A 12,641-nucleotide genomic window follows, 5' to 3' on the forward strand; every position below is an offset into this window, starting at 1 on the left:
TGTGATCTCCGCTCTGCCTCCCAGGTTCAAATGATTCTCCTGCCTCAGCCTTCCAAGTAGCTGGGATTACAGGTGCCCGCCACTGCGCTCTGCTAATTTTTTTGGTATTTTTAGTAGAAATGGGGTTTCGCCATGTTGGCCAGGCTGTTTTCAAACTCCTGACCTCAGGTGATCTCCCTGTCTCAGCCTCCCAAAGTGCTGAGATTACACACCCACCACGCCCGGCTGGAGACATTTTTGGTTGTCATACTGAGGGAAGTATACAGATGCTCCTCAACTTAACAATGGTCTTACATCCTGATAAACCCAATGTAAGCTGAAAATATCAGAGCTTAGCCTAGCCTACCTTAAACATGCTCAGAGCCCTTACATTAGCCTACAGTTGGGCTAACTCATCTAACACAAAGCCTATTTCTATTAATAAAGTGTTTAATATCTCAGGGAATTTTTTTCAGTATTATGCTGAAAGTGAAAAACAGAATGGTTATATGGGTACCATCAGAAAGTCAACAAGTGTAAGTCGGTGACAGTCTGTACTGGTATCTAGTGGCCAGAGGCCAGAGGTGCAGAGCAGCCCCCACCACAGTGAACTATCGGGCCCAAAACGTCAGTGGTGCCAACACTGAGAACCTCACTAGAGCGTATTGTGCCTCATGATATAGTACAAAGAACAGTTCCTCCAATTTTCTTTCTTTTTTCTCAAACGGTCTCACTCCTGTTGCCCAGGCCAGAGTGCAATGGTGCAATCCCGGCTCACTGCACCCTCCGCCTCCCGGGTTCAAGGGATTCTCTCAGCACTCCCGAGTAGGTGGGATTACAGGCATGTGCCGCCATGCCTGGATAATTTTTGTAGTTTTAGTAGACAAGGCGTTTCACCAGTTGGTCTTGAACTCCTGACCTCAGGTGATCTGCCCGCCTCAGCCTACCAAAGTGCAGGGATCACAGGCGTGAGCCACCGCTCCCGGCCGAGGTCCTCCAGTTTTTCACATGAATCTGCTGATGGAGCCACATGAGCCCTGCATTAAATTTACACCCTTTCCCTGTACTCACAAATACAATAATTATGACTTTCTTTAGCAGAATGGAGGGTTTGCCCCCAAAACGTGACAACATATGTGAACCAGATGGCAACATCTTTAAGCTGCTCTCCAAAGTGCCTGCTTATCATGGAATGACAGAGGGAGAAAAGCTTGTTTTCCCAAAACAGTTCCCACTTGCATAGAGATGTTAACACAATGCTTTCCCAACTATCTTATACCCAAACTCCGTTTTTGGCCTGCTCGTCTCAGCTCTTTTACTCGCTGATCTATATGCAGAAGCTGATATGCTCCAAGGATCTCTCATTTAGACGGCCATCTGTTACACTGGTACAATGAGCTTTATTGGTACAGGGGGGCTAATTTGCCAAGAAAATGAAAACTTGATTCCAGGAATTTCTAGTTACAACACACAGATACCTGGAGCAAACCTACCTCCCCATATCTGACTTCCCAAACTCAGGCAGGCAGCCTAGGGAAGGAAGTTCCATACCTGTAACTGGTGGGTAACGAACAGAACTGTCTTGGACTTGAGATGTTTCCGGATAGCACTATTGAAGATGTGGTTGCCCACGTGGGCATCTAAGGCACTGAGGGGGTCGTCCAGGATGTAGATGCTCCTGTCACTATACAAGGCCCGGGCAAGGCTGATCCTCTGGCGCTGCCCCCCGCTCAGGTTGGCTCCTCGCTCTCCAATCTACAAGAGCCCACAAGTGTGGTGAAGCCTCCAGCGCAAGTCCAGAGCAGCGCAGAGGGGTTACCCAGTCACCTCCCCTCTTGCCCACCCAGACCAGCTCCTTCTCTCAATCCCCCACAGATGAACTGCCACGCTGATCCTTCCAGGAAGTAGGGGGGTTGGCCCAGTTGCCCCTTCCTCCACCACTGCCATCTGAGTACTGATTAATCCTACATCTGCTGTTACCGCTCCACCTGGATGCCTCCATTCTCCACATGGCAGGAAGATCTTTCCAGAACACAAAGCTGACCATCTCCCACCCTTGCTTAATATTCTTCAAGAGCCCCAAAGTATAAGCCCTGAACATCCAAACGTGGCATACAAACCAGACCCTTTGCCACCCCGTTTCCCAGCAGTTCTCAGCCTCCACTGCAATCCCCCTTCCACATCCTGGGACCTAAGCCATCTGAAATTATGTGTATATTACAAACACATGCGACGATGTCATGTGTTTGCCTCTATTTTCTCAGTGCTGGCATCATCTCCTCTGAAATCTCCCCCAACCTCTCTCCTCCAAGTACCCCGAAGAAATGGGGCGCTTTTTCACCAGATTATTTTGTGCCTATTTGTGTTTCTCATCCTCTTAACTGTACACTTCTTGATGTGCAGGTTATCTTATCCCTTGATATTCTTAGTGCCAAGCAGCGTCTGTACACGTCACTGGCACAAAATAAGCACCTAATAAATGTTACTAAATGATCAAATGAATAAATCAGTTGTCAAATATTCCATTAATTCAGAGATTTCCAAACTGGACATTGCATCGGAATCACCTGCAGGGTTTGTTAAAACAGACCGTTGGGCCCCGTCCTTAGAGTTTGTGATCCAGTAGGTCTGAAGAACAGCCTAAGAATTTGTGTTTCTAACAAGTCCCCAGGTGATGCTGATGCTGATGCTGCTCATCTGAGGACACGGATTTAAGGACCTCTAAAGTCAGCTAAATAAAGGTGCCAGTCCCAGAGACCTTCAGGGCAGTTCATGGGAGACAAGTTCTAACACTGAGGAGCACAAACTAGTTCCAAAGACACGCCTCTGGAAACTGCTCCAGCCAGAGACCCAGAGAAATGCAGATTTGTTCAAAAGTTCTTTTGCTCTAATAGAAAAGGGCTCTCTACAGACTACCTGAGTAAGGAGCTTGGCAAAATCAAGTTCGGGGAAGAAGCTCAACATGCACATGCTTACTTACAGTTTTAAAAATATCTGAATAGAGTGAAAAACATCAACTGAGTCAACAATGGGATTTTGTTTAAAATCCGCAAGACGTAAAAAATACTGACAACCTTAAAACAGGTAGCGTTAACATCTCTGCCCTAATGGACACGTGCTTTCCTAACACAAAGGCCTAATGAGACCCTCACTCCCTGGGAGGCCCTTCTCCCAAGCATTTCAGAGCCGCTCCCAGGAGCGGCTCTGGCCCAGACCTGCTGCTCATCTCCCAGAGCCCTCTCTGCAAACGCCTGGTCGGGGCAGAAGGCCTGTACCTCCGTCAGGTCGCTGTTGGGAAGAATGGCCAGGTCAGGCCTCAGACAGCAGCTGTTCAGCACAGAGTTGTATCTGGAGGACACAAAGAGACAGCGTCAGGGACACAGGGCGGGCGGCGGGAAGCCTGCTTAGGGCTGCCTTGACTCTTACGAGGCCACAATGGAAACACGAGAAAGCCAAATATTCCTTGCCTTTCTTCATCATATTCCTTCCCAAATAGGATGTTGTCCCTCAGAGTAGCATTGAGGATCCAGGCCTGCTGGGCCACGTAAGCGAAGGTTCCACTGATTGCAACGCTGCCTTCTAGAAGCGTCATCTAGGGAGAGAGACACCATCCAATGGCACCGTAACTCAAAACCATCACCCTGTGCCAACACAATCCCCACCTTCCATGATGGAATCTAGCTCTGGCAATTTCTTGGCTCTTTCTGGACCCAAATCCAGATCCCACCTTTGTTCCAAAGAGAGCAATAGCCCCAAAGAAAATCAAAGTTCTCCTTGCTTATGTGTGATGGGAGCACAGCATAACCCGTAACTAGAAGGAGCAAACACTTCCCTCCGCAGCCTATTTGCTGTGTGCAAACTGTTTAAATTAGGAGAAGTACAAGCAAGAGGTCCTTGCAGAATCCTCCCGGAGAGGACGCTGTGGGGGTTTACAGCTAATCCCTGCCTCAGGACGGGGGCAGGCCAACTCAGCTACAGCAATTATCTAGGATGCTGGCTTGACCAGCTGCTTCTACAAAATGAGAACCAATGGAAAAAAAAAAGGCCAGGTTAGACATCACTCAATATTTATAATATTTACATACTGTCCATTTACCAACGATGGGCCTTCCCCGCCCACATGCAGTGACGAACCATGTGGCTTGAATTTTGTGTTCAGTCGCAATGATTGATATGAATTGATTTATCCATTTTACCTTCTTCCGTTATTTCTTTTGTTTGGGACTGACAATAGACATTTGTCTTGGGTCGGGGATGCCACAGCTTTGAAGCAAAGTCTCGCTAACCAGCCTGTGCAGTGCTCGCTCATAAGCCGGTCTTCTCATAAACCCTCACACAGCGTGTACACACACAGGTGTAGCCAACTACCCGCAAGCACTCTGATGTGCATTTCAAAGGGTTCAGAAACCCCAGGAGGGTCTACTGTGGAAAGCCGGCACTTCTGGCTGCTGCACAAGCACCGCACACTGCCGTGCTGCCAACGGAGTGAACTACAGTCAAGGCTGGGCTGACCGGCACGACCCGTTTCCGTGTCAGAGAGAAGGCCGCCAGGATTTGTCCAGAAGCAGAGTCTGATTTGGTTTTCCACCTGACCACTGCCTAGTCAATCCTGGAACAAGGAGCACGTTGCTAGATTGCAGAGCAGCACTCAGGGATTGACCTTTTCTTTCCTTCTCCCCTCCCCGCACCTCTGTCTCCTCACTGGCCCTCCAAATCCGGTTGGCCATCAGAAATCACCTAGGAAGTTTGGGGCCTTTTACAAAGGCCAATGGCTGGGCCCAACCACTGGAGAGTGTCATAAAGCAGAAGTGGGGGAGCTGCCCGCCATGATCTGAACTTAGACAGCCCCAGGCACACTACCCTCGAGGAGAACCACAACTCACCAACTGTGACAGCTGATGCCAAACAAGACCAGAAAGCATTCCGAAACCTGGAGGCTATAGAAGCACTCCTGCCCTGTCTGTTTCATTTCCATTCAGTGGACCTTATCCATCAGGACGCAGAGATAATCGTAAGTTTCGACTCATCTCAACCATCTAAGTCAATCTCATTCTAGTTTAACAAGCACATGGGCACCTTGTTTCTCTTCTGGATTATTTGGTTCTAAAACACAGCAATGATAATGTGTCTCAGCAGGGTGACGCCCGCCCCTTCCTGTCCCTCACTCTCAGCGCGCTGTTCAGTCCCTGCCTGGAGATGTGTGTGTGTCTTCAAGGCCTTGCTCCCCTCTGGACCATGAACTCCCTGATGGCATGACTCTTCAGGGCTCGGGCAGAAAACTGAGAGCGGCTTTGCTTCTAGATCAAATCCTGACAATCCTGTCTGACAGCGAGGCTGGGAGTGCTGGCCGCCTGCTTCTTTACAAGTTAATTCTGTTGGCAGTGCTGCAGTGCAGGGTGTCTGTTCATCTCTTATCTCCGCCATTTTCAACACACTGGCATACCTGTGGCACTCAACAGATGCATGCGGAATGAAAGAAGGCACAAGGCCAAATGACTCCAGCTGGGGCAACAGTCAGTCATCCGTCAGGCGCCCACCGAGCCTCCTTCTAGACGGAAGGCTGTGAAGGGGTGAACTGGGGGAAACTGGGGTGTACAATGCAGGCTGAGGGTTCATGTGTTTCCCCCTTTCCCAACTCCCTTCAGAAAATCTGTTCGTTTTTCCTGAGACTCTTGCGAACCAGAGAAAGAAGAAAAGGACAATAACAAAAATCTTACCTGGCCTAAAACGGCTGAAATGAGAGAGGTTTTTCCACTTCCCACACTGCCGCAGATTCCAACCAGTTTACCCTGCACAAGGCACAGAGAGGAGGGTCGTTGGAGGCTACTGACCACTCATGTCTACGGACTTGCAATTACCTTGAGGAAAAACATATTCACTGTGGTCTACCCCTACAGAACTGTCACCCTGATGACTCAGCAAGTCACTCACCTGTTTTCGCACTCATTAGCCACCTATCTCATAGGTTTCTCTGGAGACACCCAAGATAACAGGAATGGAAGCCCTTTGGGGAAAGGAAACGTGCCACACACATTGAGGTATCCCGTGATCACTCTCAGGCCTAGTCTCTTTACTATTCTGCTGGTAACCCATGTTCTTAACTGACTTGTTTTTGTTGTTTTTCAGAAGAGAGGGCAGGGCTCTCAAAGAGCACTTCATTATTATTCTTATTATCATTATTAGAGACGGAGTTTCACACTGTCACCCAGGCTGGAGTGCAGTGGTACGATCTTGGCTCACTACAACCTCTACTTCCTGGGTTCAAGCAATTCTTCTGCCTAAGCCTCCTGAGTAGCTGGGATTACAGGTGCACACCACCACTCTCAGCTAATTTTTGTATTTTTAGTAGAGATGGGGTTTCGCCATGTTGGCCAGGCTGGTCTCAAACTCCTGGCCTCAAGTGATCCGCCCGCCTTAGCCTCTCAAAGTGCTGGGATTATAGGTGTGAGCCACTGCACCTAGCCACCGGTGTTCTTAATTTACTTGTTTTTGTTGTTTTCCAGAAGAGACGGCAGGACTCTTAAAAATCAGGGTCTATAAATTATTTTCAATAAAAACCATGGATACTGTTGCTTCCATTTTTCTACAAAACATTTCAAAAAATCTGAGGAATATTTACACCACCAATCCCACACAAAAGTGGAAAATCAAGACTATGATGAACTGAATATCCTTAGGCAAGATAAAGAGTTCTCAAAGTAGTGTTGAAAGTTTTCAGGGGATAGACAGATAACCTCAAAAGGGTCATCTATTTACAACACTGTGCTGGTTCAAGCGTCCCCAGGAAGGAAGCGGGAGGGTGGTGGTGGGGACAGAGCATGAATTCTGGAGGCAGATGGGTCTTGATCTAAATCCCAACTTCACCAGCACTTGCTAACCGTGTGATCTGGGCCCTGAGACTTATCCTTATACTGTGTCTCCTTTGGACTCTGAGAACCTTGAGGAAAGGCATTCTCATAAAACTAAGTACAGCGTCTGATAGTTGAACAAATAGTTTTTGGCATGATCCAGGAGTTCGAACGGTTACTGTGTGGTGGCAACAAGGAGGTCAAGTCACAGGTTCGACCTCTGCTCAGGCCAGTTAGGTTTACACAGAGAAAAATGCTGTTCTGATGATGAAATGGTGACTAAATGAGACAACAATGAGAGAAATGCCTGGTGCACAGACGCTTGGCAAACATCACCTCCCTTCCTAAAGAGAAGGCCCAGTGAGAATTAAGGCACCTCTCTTCAAATGGCTAAGCATCTCCCACGTGTCTGTGGGCCCTAAAGGGCAGAATGAGGGTCAACATACAAAGCGAAAGAATACACTTTAGCTGCACGTGTGGAATCATTTTTTAATAGAGCTGATCAGCAATGTATTAGAGCTGTCTCAATAATCAAGTTAATAGTTACTAAAGAAAAAGGCTGTTAAGAGTTAACTGAAGTAAGGCCAGATGCGGTGGCTCATGCCTGCAATCCTAACACTTTGAGAGGCCGAGGCGGGTGGATCACCTGAGGTCAGGAGTTTGAGACCAGCCTGGGCAACGTGGTGAAACCCTGCCTCTACTAAACATACAAAAATTAGCCAGGCACAGTGGCATGTGTAATCCCAGCTACTCGGGAGGCTGAGGCAAGAGAATCACTTGAACCCGGGAAGTGGAGGTTGCAGTCAGCCAAGATTGCGCCACTGCGCTCCAGTCTGGGTGACAAAGCCAGACTGTCTCAAAAAGGAAAACAAACAAACAAACAAACAAAGAGTTAACTGAAGTAGAAAAACTGACTTGCATGCCCTTCAATGACACTAATAGTTTCAAGTGGTTTCACTCAGGACTGTCTCCCCTTCTTGCTTATGGCTTTCAAGAGCTGGAAGCTTTCTGTTCCCTTCTCAGTCTAGTTCTGGATCGGCTTACCACGCCTCTAGTCGGCTGCTGATTTTGATCGACAGTGCATTCACACCTCTTCCTCCCTACTTCCAGTTACGTGGACAAACGTTTCTTACTACCTCGCAGCAGCGACCTGGATCCAAGACAGACTCATCTTTCTCCTGGTCACTGCGGTAACAGCCTTGACTGTTCTTGCTGCCTTGTCTCCCCTGCAACCACCAGAAGGATCCTCTTCATACTTAAGTCCAGTCCTGCCATTCTGCTGTGAATCCTCCAAAGGCTCTCTTCCCACCTGGAGTAAAGCTGGTCCCCAGAGGCTCTGGCAGGCACTGCCTCTGCCCTTGGCATCCACTGCTCTCTCCCACGCTCATTGCACTCCAATAACAGGCACACTCTCCACTTGCGGCCTCTGTGCTTCTGTTCCTTTGGCCTGGAATGTTCTTCCCCACCCACCCCAAATCCACTCTCTCCCTTATCTCCTCTGGTATTTGCCAAATACTACTTTTAAATGACGCCTTCCCTCAGGCAGCCTATTCAAGTTGTAACCACACCCGCTCCACTCTCCCCACCCTTCTTTTTTTGTTTTTGAGACTCTGAGTGGCACTCAGAGTCTCACACTCTGCCACCTAGGTTGGAGTGCAGTGGCGTGATCTCAACTCGCTGTAACCTACACATCCTGGGCTCAAGTGATTCTCCTGCCTCAGTCTCCCAAGTAGCTGGGACTATAGGCATACGGCCAGCTAGTTTTTGTATTTTTTGTAGAGACAGGGTTTCACCATATTGGCCAGGCTGGTCTTGAACTCCTGGGCTCAAGCCGTCTGCCCACCTTGGCCTCCCAAAGTGCTGGGGTTACAGGCATGAGCCACCATGCCCACCCTCCATCCCCTTCTGTCATAGACCTTATCGCCATATGATATGCAATATGTTTTATTTGCTTACTGCCCGTCCATGCTCACTAGAATATACAGTCCAAGAAGGACGGCATTTGTGTCTGTTTGGGTTTTTGTGGCTCTATGCCCAGCCCTACCAACGCATCTGGCAGAGTTTGATACTCGTAAAATGGCTATTGAATGAATGAATACATATGCATCTGGGGCCCTCTGGATGACACAGCCCTGTGAACATGGTGTTGGTTCCAAAAAACGTCTGTATTTTAAAGGCCTTGAACCTGGCATCTCTGTTCCACCGTTCTCTGCAGGAGGGCCTCCGAGATTCTAACCCTGTGCTACCTGGGCTGTGACACCATTTACCTAACGATCCTTAACTTATATTAAAAATAAATAATTACAACACAATTGCCGTCACAGTAGCACTGAGAATATCTATTATGTGCCAGGAACGATGCACAGCCTGATGCAAAAGGGGCCCTCACAGAGTCGTAACAATAAGAAATAACTGTTACAGCTCACATACAACTATAATAGAAATCGCTTTAGGGCAAAATCCTGGAAAATCCACTTGAATGCTTCATTTCCTTGCTTATAAAACAATCACCTCATAAGATCAGTTCTTATTAATTTCTGTTGCTAACTACTTTTTTTTTTTTAGAGTTAGAACTGGTCCAATTTGCTCTTTAGTTCAAAATCACTCCTAGCCACAAAGTACTTTGTGAAAAGGTGGCAGATCAGCATGGGGTGGCGCAGGGGGCATGAGGGGACAGGCGGGAAGGCAGGGAATGGACCGCTTACCTCCTGGATCTCTAGGTCGATGCTGTGCAGCGTCCTCTGTAAGCGCAGGTGCCCCAGGTGGATGTGCTTGCCTTCTTCCTCTTCGGGACTAGGCCGCTCGTCACTGTCCAGGAGGAGGTGGCCTTTCTGCTCTGCCAGCACCGCCTGATGCTCAGTGCGCTGCAGCTGCCTCACCTTCTCTTTCTTGCCCCTGGAAGCCCTCTTGTCTTTTTTCATTTTGGGGGTCAGCTTGGGCGAGTTCTGGATACTGGAGTGGGAGGAGTCCCATGCCAAGGTGGCATTTTTCATCTCTATCTTGATGTGAGGACTGGCTGGTTTGTTCTTTATCATGTGAACCTCTTCCATTAGAAACAAACTCTGATAGGAGTTGTGAGAGAGGTGCAAAGATGAGACACTGGATCAAGACCAGGGGGACAAGCCTAGGGCGTACACTCACGCGGCAAAACACATCAGGCTATACAGTGGAAGGAAGCTGAAGGGCAAAAGGGAGCTCATTAGTGCAGCCCAGTCTCAGGCCCAGCAAGGGGTCACGGGAGTGTGGGGCAACCTCAAGAGGTCCAGGGGCCTTGTCAGTGACCCAATATTCCGCAGGACAAATTACAGGCTAAACTGCCTTTCTCCCTCAACCGGCCTAACCAGACCTAATGACACTGAACTGACTGGCACGTAGCCCCTTGTTCTGAGTAGTAAAAAGCAGGTAGGAAAAGCAAAGGGCACGCTGATCTCCAGTGCAGATGCTCACTACGTGTTTTCCTTCCAGACCCCTCCTGCAGAATCCAACAGCCTGCCCGCTTCCCGTCCATATCCAGGAGTAGAGACCGTCACAGGCTTACGCTGCTGCCATCAGAAAAGAGCATCTAAAGTTTCATCTACCACAGAGAACATCTTCTTGCTAAGAAACTCTCATATCTTCAAAGCCTTGCCTTGGAGCTTGAGAGTTCAAACAAGCAAAGGAATGGGTTTGCATGGAAGTGAAGGGTATCTCCCTGAGAAGCGCCCCTTGGGAAGAGAACAAGACACTTTCTTCCCACTCATTCCCAGAGAACCCCTGAGTTATGTTAAAAGGATTTTTTTTTTTTTTTGATACAGAGTCTTGCTCTGTTGCCCTGGCAGAAGTGCAGTGGCGCAATCTAGGCTCACTGCAACCTCCCCCTCCTGGTTTCAACAGATTCTTGTGCCTCAGCCTCTCAAGTAGCTGAAATTACAGGCACGTGCCACCAGGCCTGGCTAATTTTTATATTTTTTTTTGTAGAGAAGGGGTTTTGCCATGTTGGCCAGCCTAGTCTTAAGCTCCTGGGCTCAAGTGATCTGCCTGTCTCAGCCTCCCAAAGTGCTGGGATTATAGGCATGAACCACCATATCTGGCTGAAAAATGAATTCTTGAAGAGGGAAATATTTCCGAAATTAAGATGTGAAACACTGACCATAATAAATCACAGCCCAGGATTTTCCCATAAGGCTTTGAACCCACTTCTAATAATGCTCTTAAGCCAGTGATCTTCTCTACAGAATGCTATACCAGTTGGATTCACAGTATGATTTAAAATATATTTTCTTAATTAAAAAAAAATTTAAACATTACAAGATCTTTAGAGAAAAGATGACTTTTAGTGTCAGGACTCTGCTTAGTTACTAAGAATCCCTCAACTATCTTAAAGTTTGCAGGTGCTATTAAATATCATACATGATCCCTCTCCCCAGGAACGAACGAACACTTTCTCTTGGATTCTAAACTTCTAAGCTTGCCCTTTTAAGCTCTCCCTTAAGCCCCCGTTCTCCCATTCATCCCTGATCCTTTCTTCCCCGCTGTGTCATGATTCTAAACTTTCAAGCTCATCCTCACTCTTGAGTAACCTTAGGTGTAGCCCCTGCTTGCTGAAACAGCTGCAGGTTTCACTGGTTCAAAGCCGTCCTGAGACACTGAGCTACGAGTAACATGCCAAATACTCTCATCACCTTCACAGAGTAAAACCATCTGGTGACGGAGTTTCCATCATTTCCCTCCCCTAAAGAGCTATTCAAAGGACAAAGGCCTTTTAGGCCTCAACGAACGATTAAGAAACATGCCAGGATCTACTGCTTTTCACAGCTCTAGCCCTGTTTGCTTCCTACTCACGGCAGTCTCACCCTCCTACCAGGAGGGTTTCGGCTTCAGGTCACTCTGCCCTGACATGCGAAGAGGCAGACAAGGGCCTCCCCATACTTGAACTTGTATCTACTTGAATTTCTACCTGTTAGAACAACAGAATCTTAGAAATAACACAAACCTATAAACCATAAGCCTCGACTTTATTACAGGACACTGACCATGAAAACGCTACTCATTCACTAGAAGAATCAAATCAGAATGAATCTGTTGAGAACAGAAGAGGGGGCTACTCACAGCATTGCCAGGTAAATATAAGACGCCCAGTTAAATTTATTTATTTTTTGAGACAGGGTGTCACTCTGTCGCCCTGGCTGTAGTGCAGTGGTACAGTCTTGGCTCACTGCAACCTTTGCTTCCAGGGTTCATGCGATTCTCCTGCCTCAGCCCTCCTGAGGAGCTGGGATTATAGGCGTCTGCCACCATGCCCGGCTAATTTTTGTATTTTTCAGAGAGATGGAGTTTCACATTTTTGGCCAGGCTGGTCTCAAACTCCTGGCCTCAAGCAATCCAACTGCTGTAGACTCCCAAAGTGCTAGAATTACAGGTGTGGGCCACCATTGCCAGCCCCAGTTAATTTAGATTCTAGAAGAACAATAATTTTTCAGTATAAGTATATTTCATACAGTATTTCGCTGGGTGTTCTGTGTCTGTATTTGATAGAGCTAGCCACCCTATTCCACCGGGGACAATCAGTGCAGCTTTGCACCGCCTTTCTACAGGTTATCAAATCAATAAACTACAGGTTACATAAATATATTCGATCATGCACACTACCCAACAGGAAGCCACAAGTTCCCGTGCAAGACGCACTTGCAGAGTAGGTGAAGTAAAGAAAAGACTACACCTGCAATCTACCAGATCTCCAACTCCCATTCAAAAAAGAAAGAAAAAAAAATGGTGTAAAACAAAACAAAAAAGAAGAATAAAATTGCATCTAATTTTGCTGCAGTTCCATGATGA

General features: G+C 47.6%; 1 protein-coding gene across 5 annotated transcripts in view; it reads right to left on the minus strand.

Moving 5' to 3' along the window:
• The window catches only part of ABCC5 (ATP binding cassette subfamily C member 5), a 94,172-nt gene that overhangs the window by 37,178 nt on the left and 44,353 nt on the right, over positions 1 to 12,641 (minus strand). For 4 of the 5 annotated variants that reach the window (XM_017538308.2, XM_017538310.2, XM_017538309.2 and 1 more), the window contains 5 exons: positions 9,533 to 9,889; positions 5,697 to 5,768; positions 3,447 to 3,571; positions 3,255 to 3,327; positions 1,531 to 1,734 (listed from right to left, as the gene is read on the minus strand). In XM_017538308.2, the coding sequence (XP_017393797.1) occupies positions 1,531 to 1,734; positions 3,255 to 3,327; positions 3,447 to 3,571; positions 5,697 to 5,768; positions 9,533 to 9,889 (831 nt within the window). Of the gene's footprint in view, positions 1 to 1,530; positions 1,735 to 3,254; positions 3,328 to 3,446; positions 3,572 to 5,696; positions 5,769 to 9,532; positions 10,005 to 12,641 lie in introns of all 5 variants that reach the window. The other variant, XM_017538312.2, reaches the window with a different exon arrangement.

The sequence above is a fragment of the Cebus imitator genome, unplaced genomic scaffold (assembly GCF_001604975.1).
Source record: "Cebus imitator isolate Cc_AM_T3 unplaced genomic scaffold, Cebus_imitator-1.0 Scaffold111, whole genome shotgun sequence".
In the NCBI taxonomy this organism is placed as follows: domain Eukaryota; kingdom Metazoa; phylum Chordata; class Mammalia; order Primates; family Cebidae; genus Cebus; species Cebus imitator.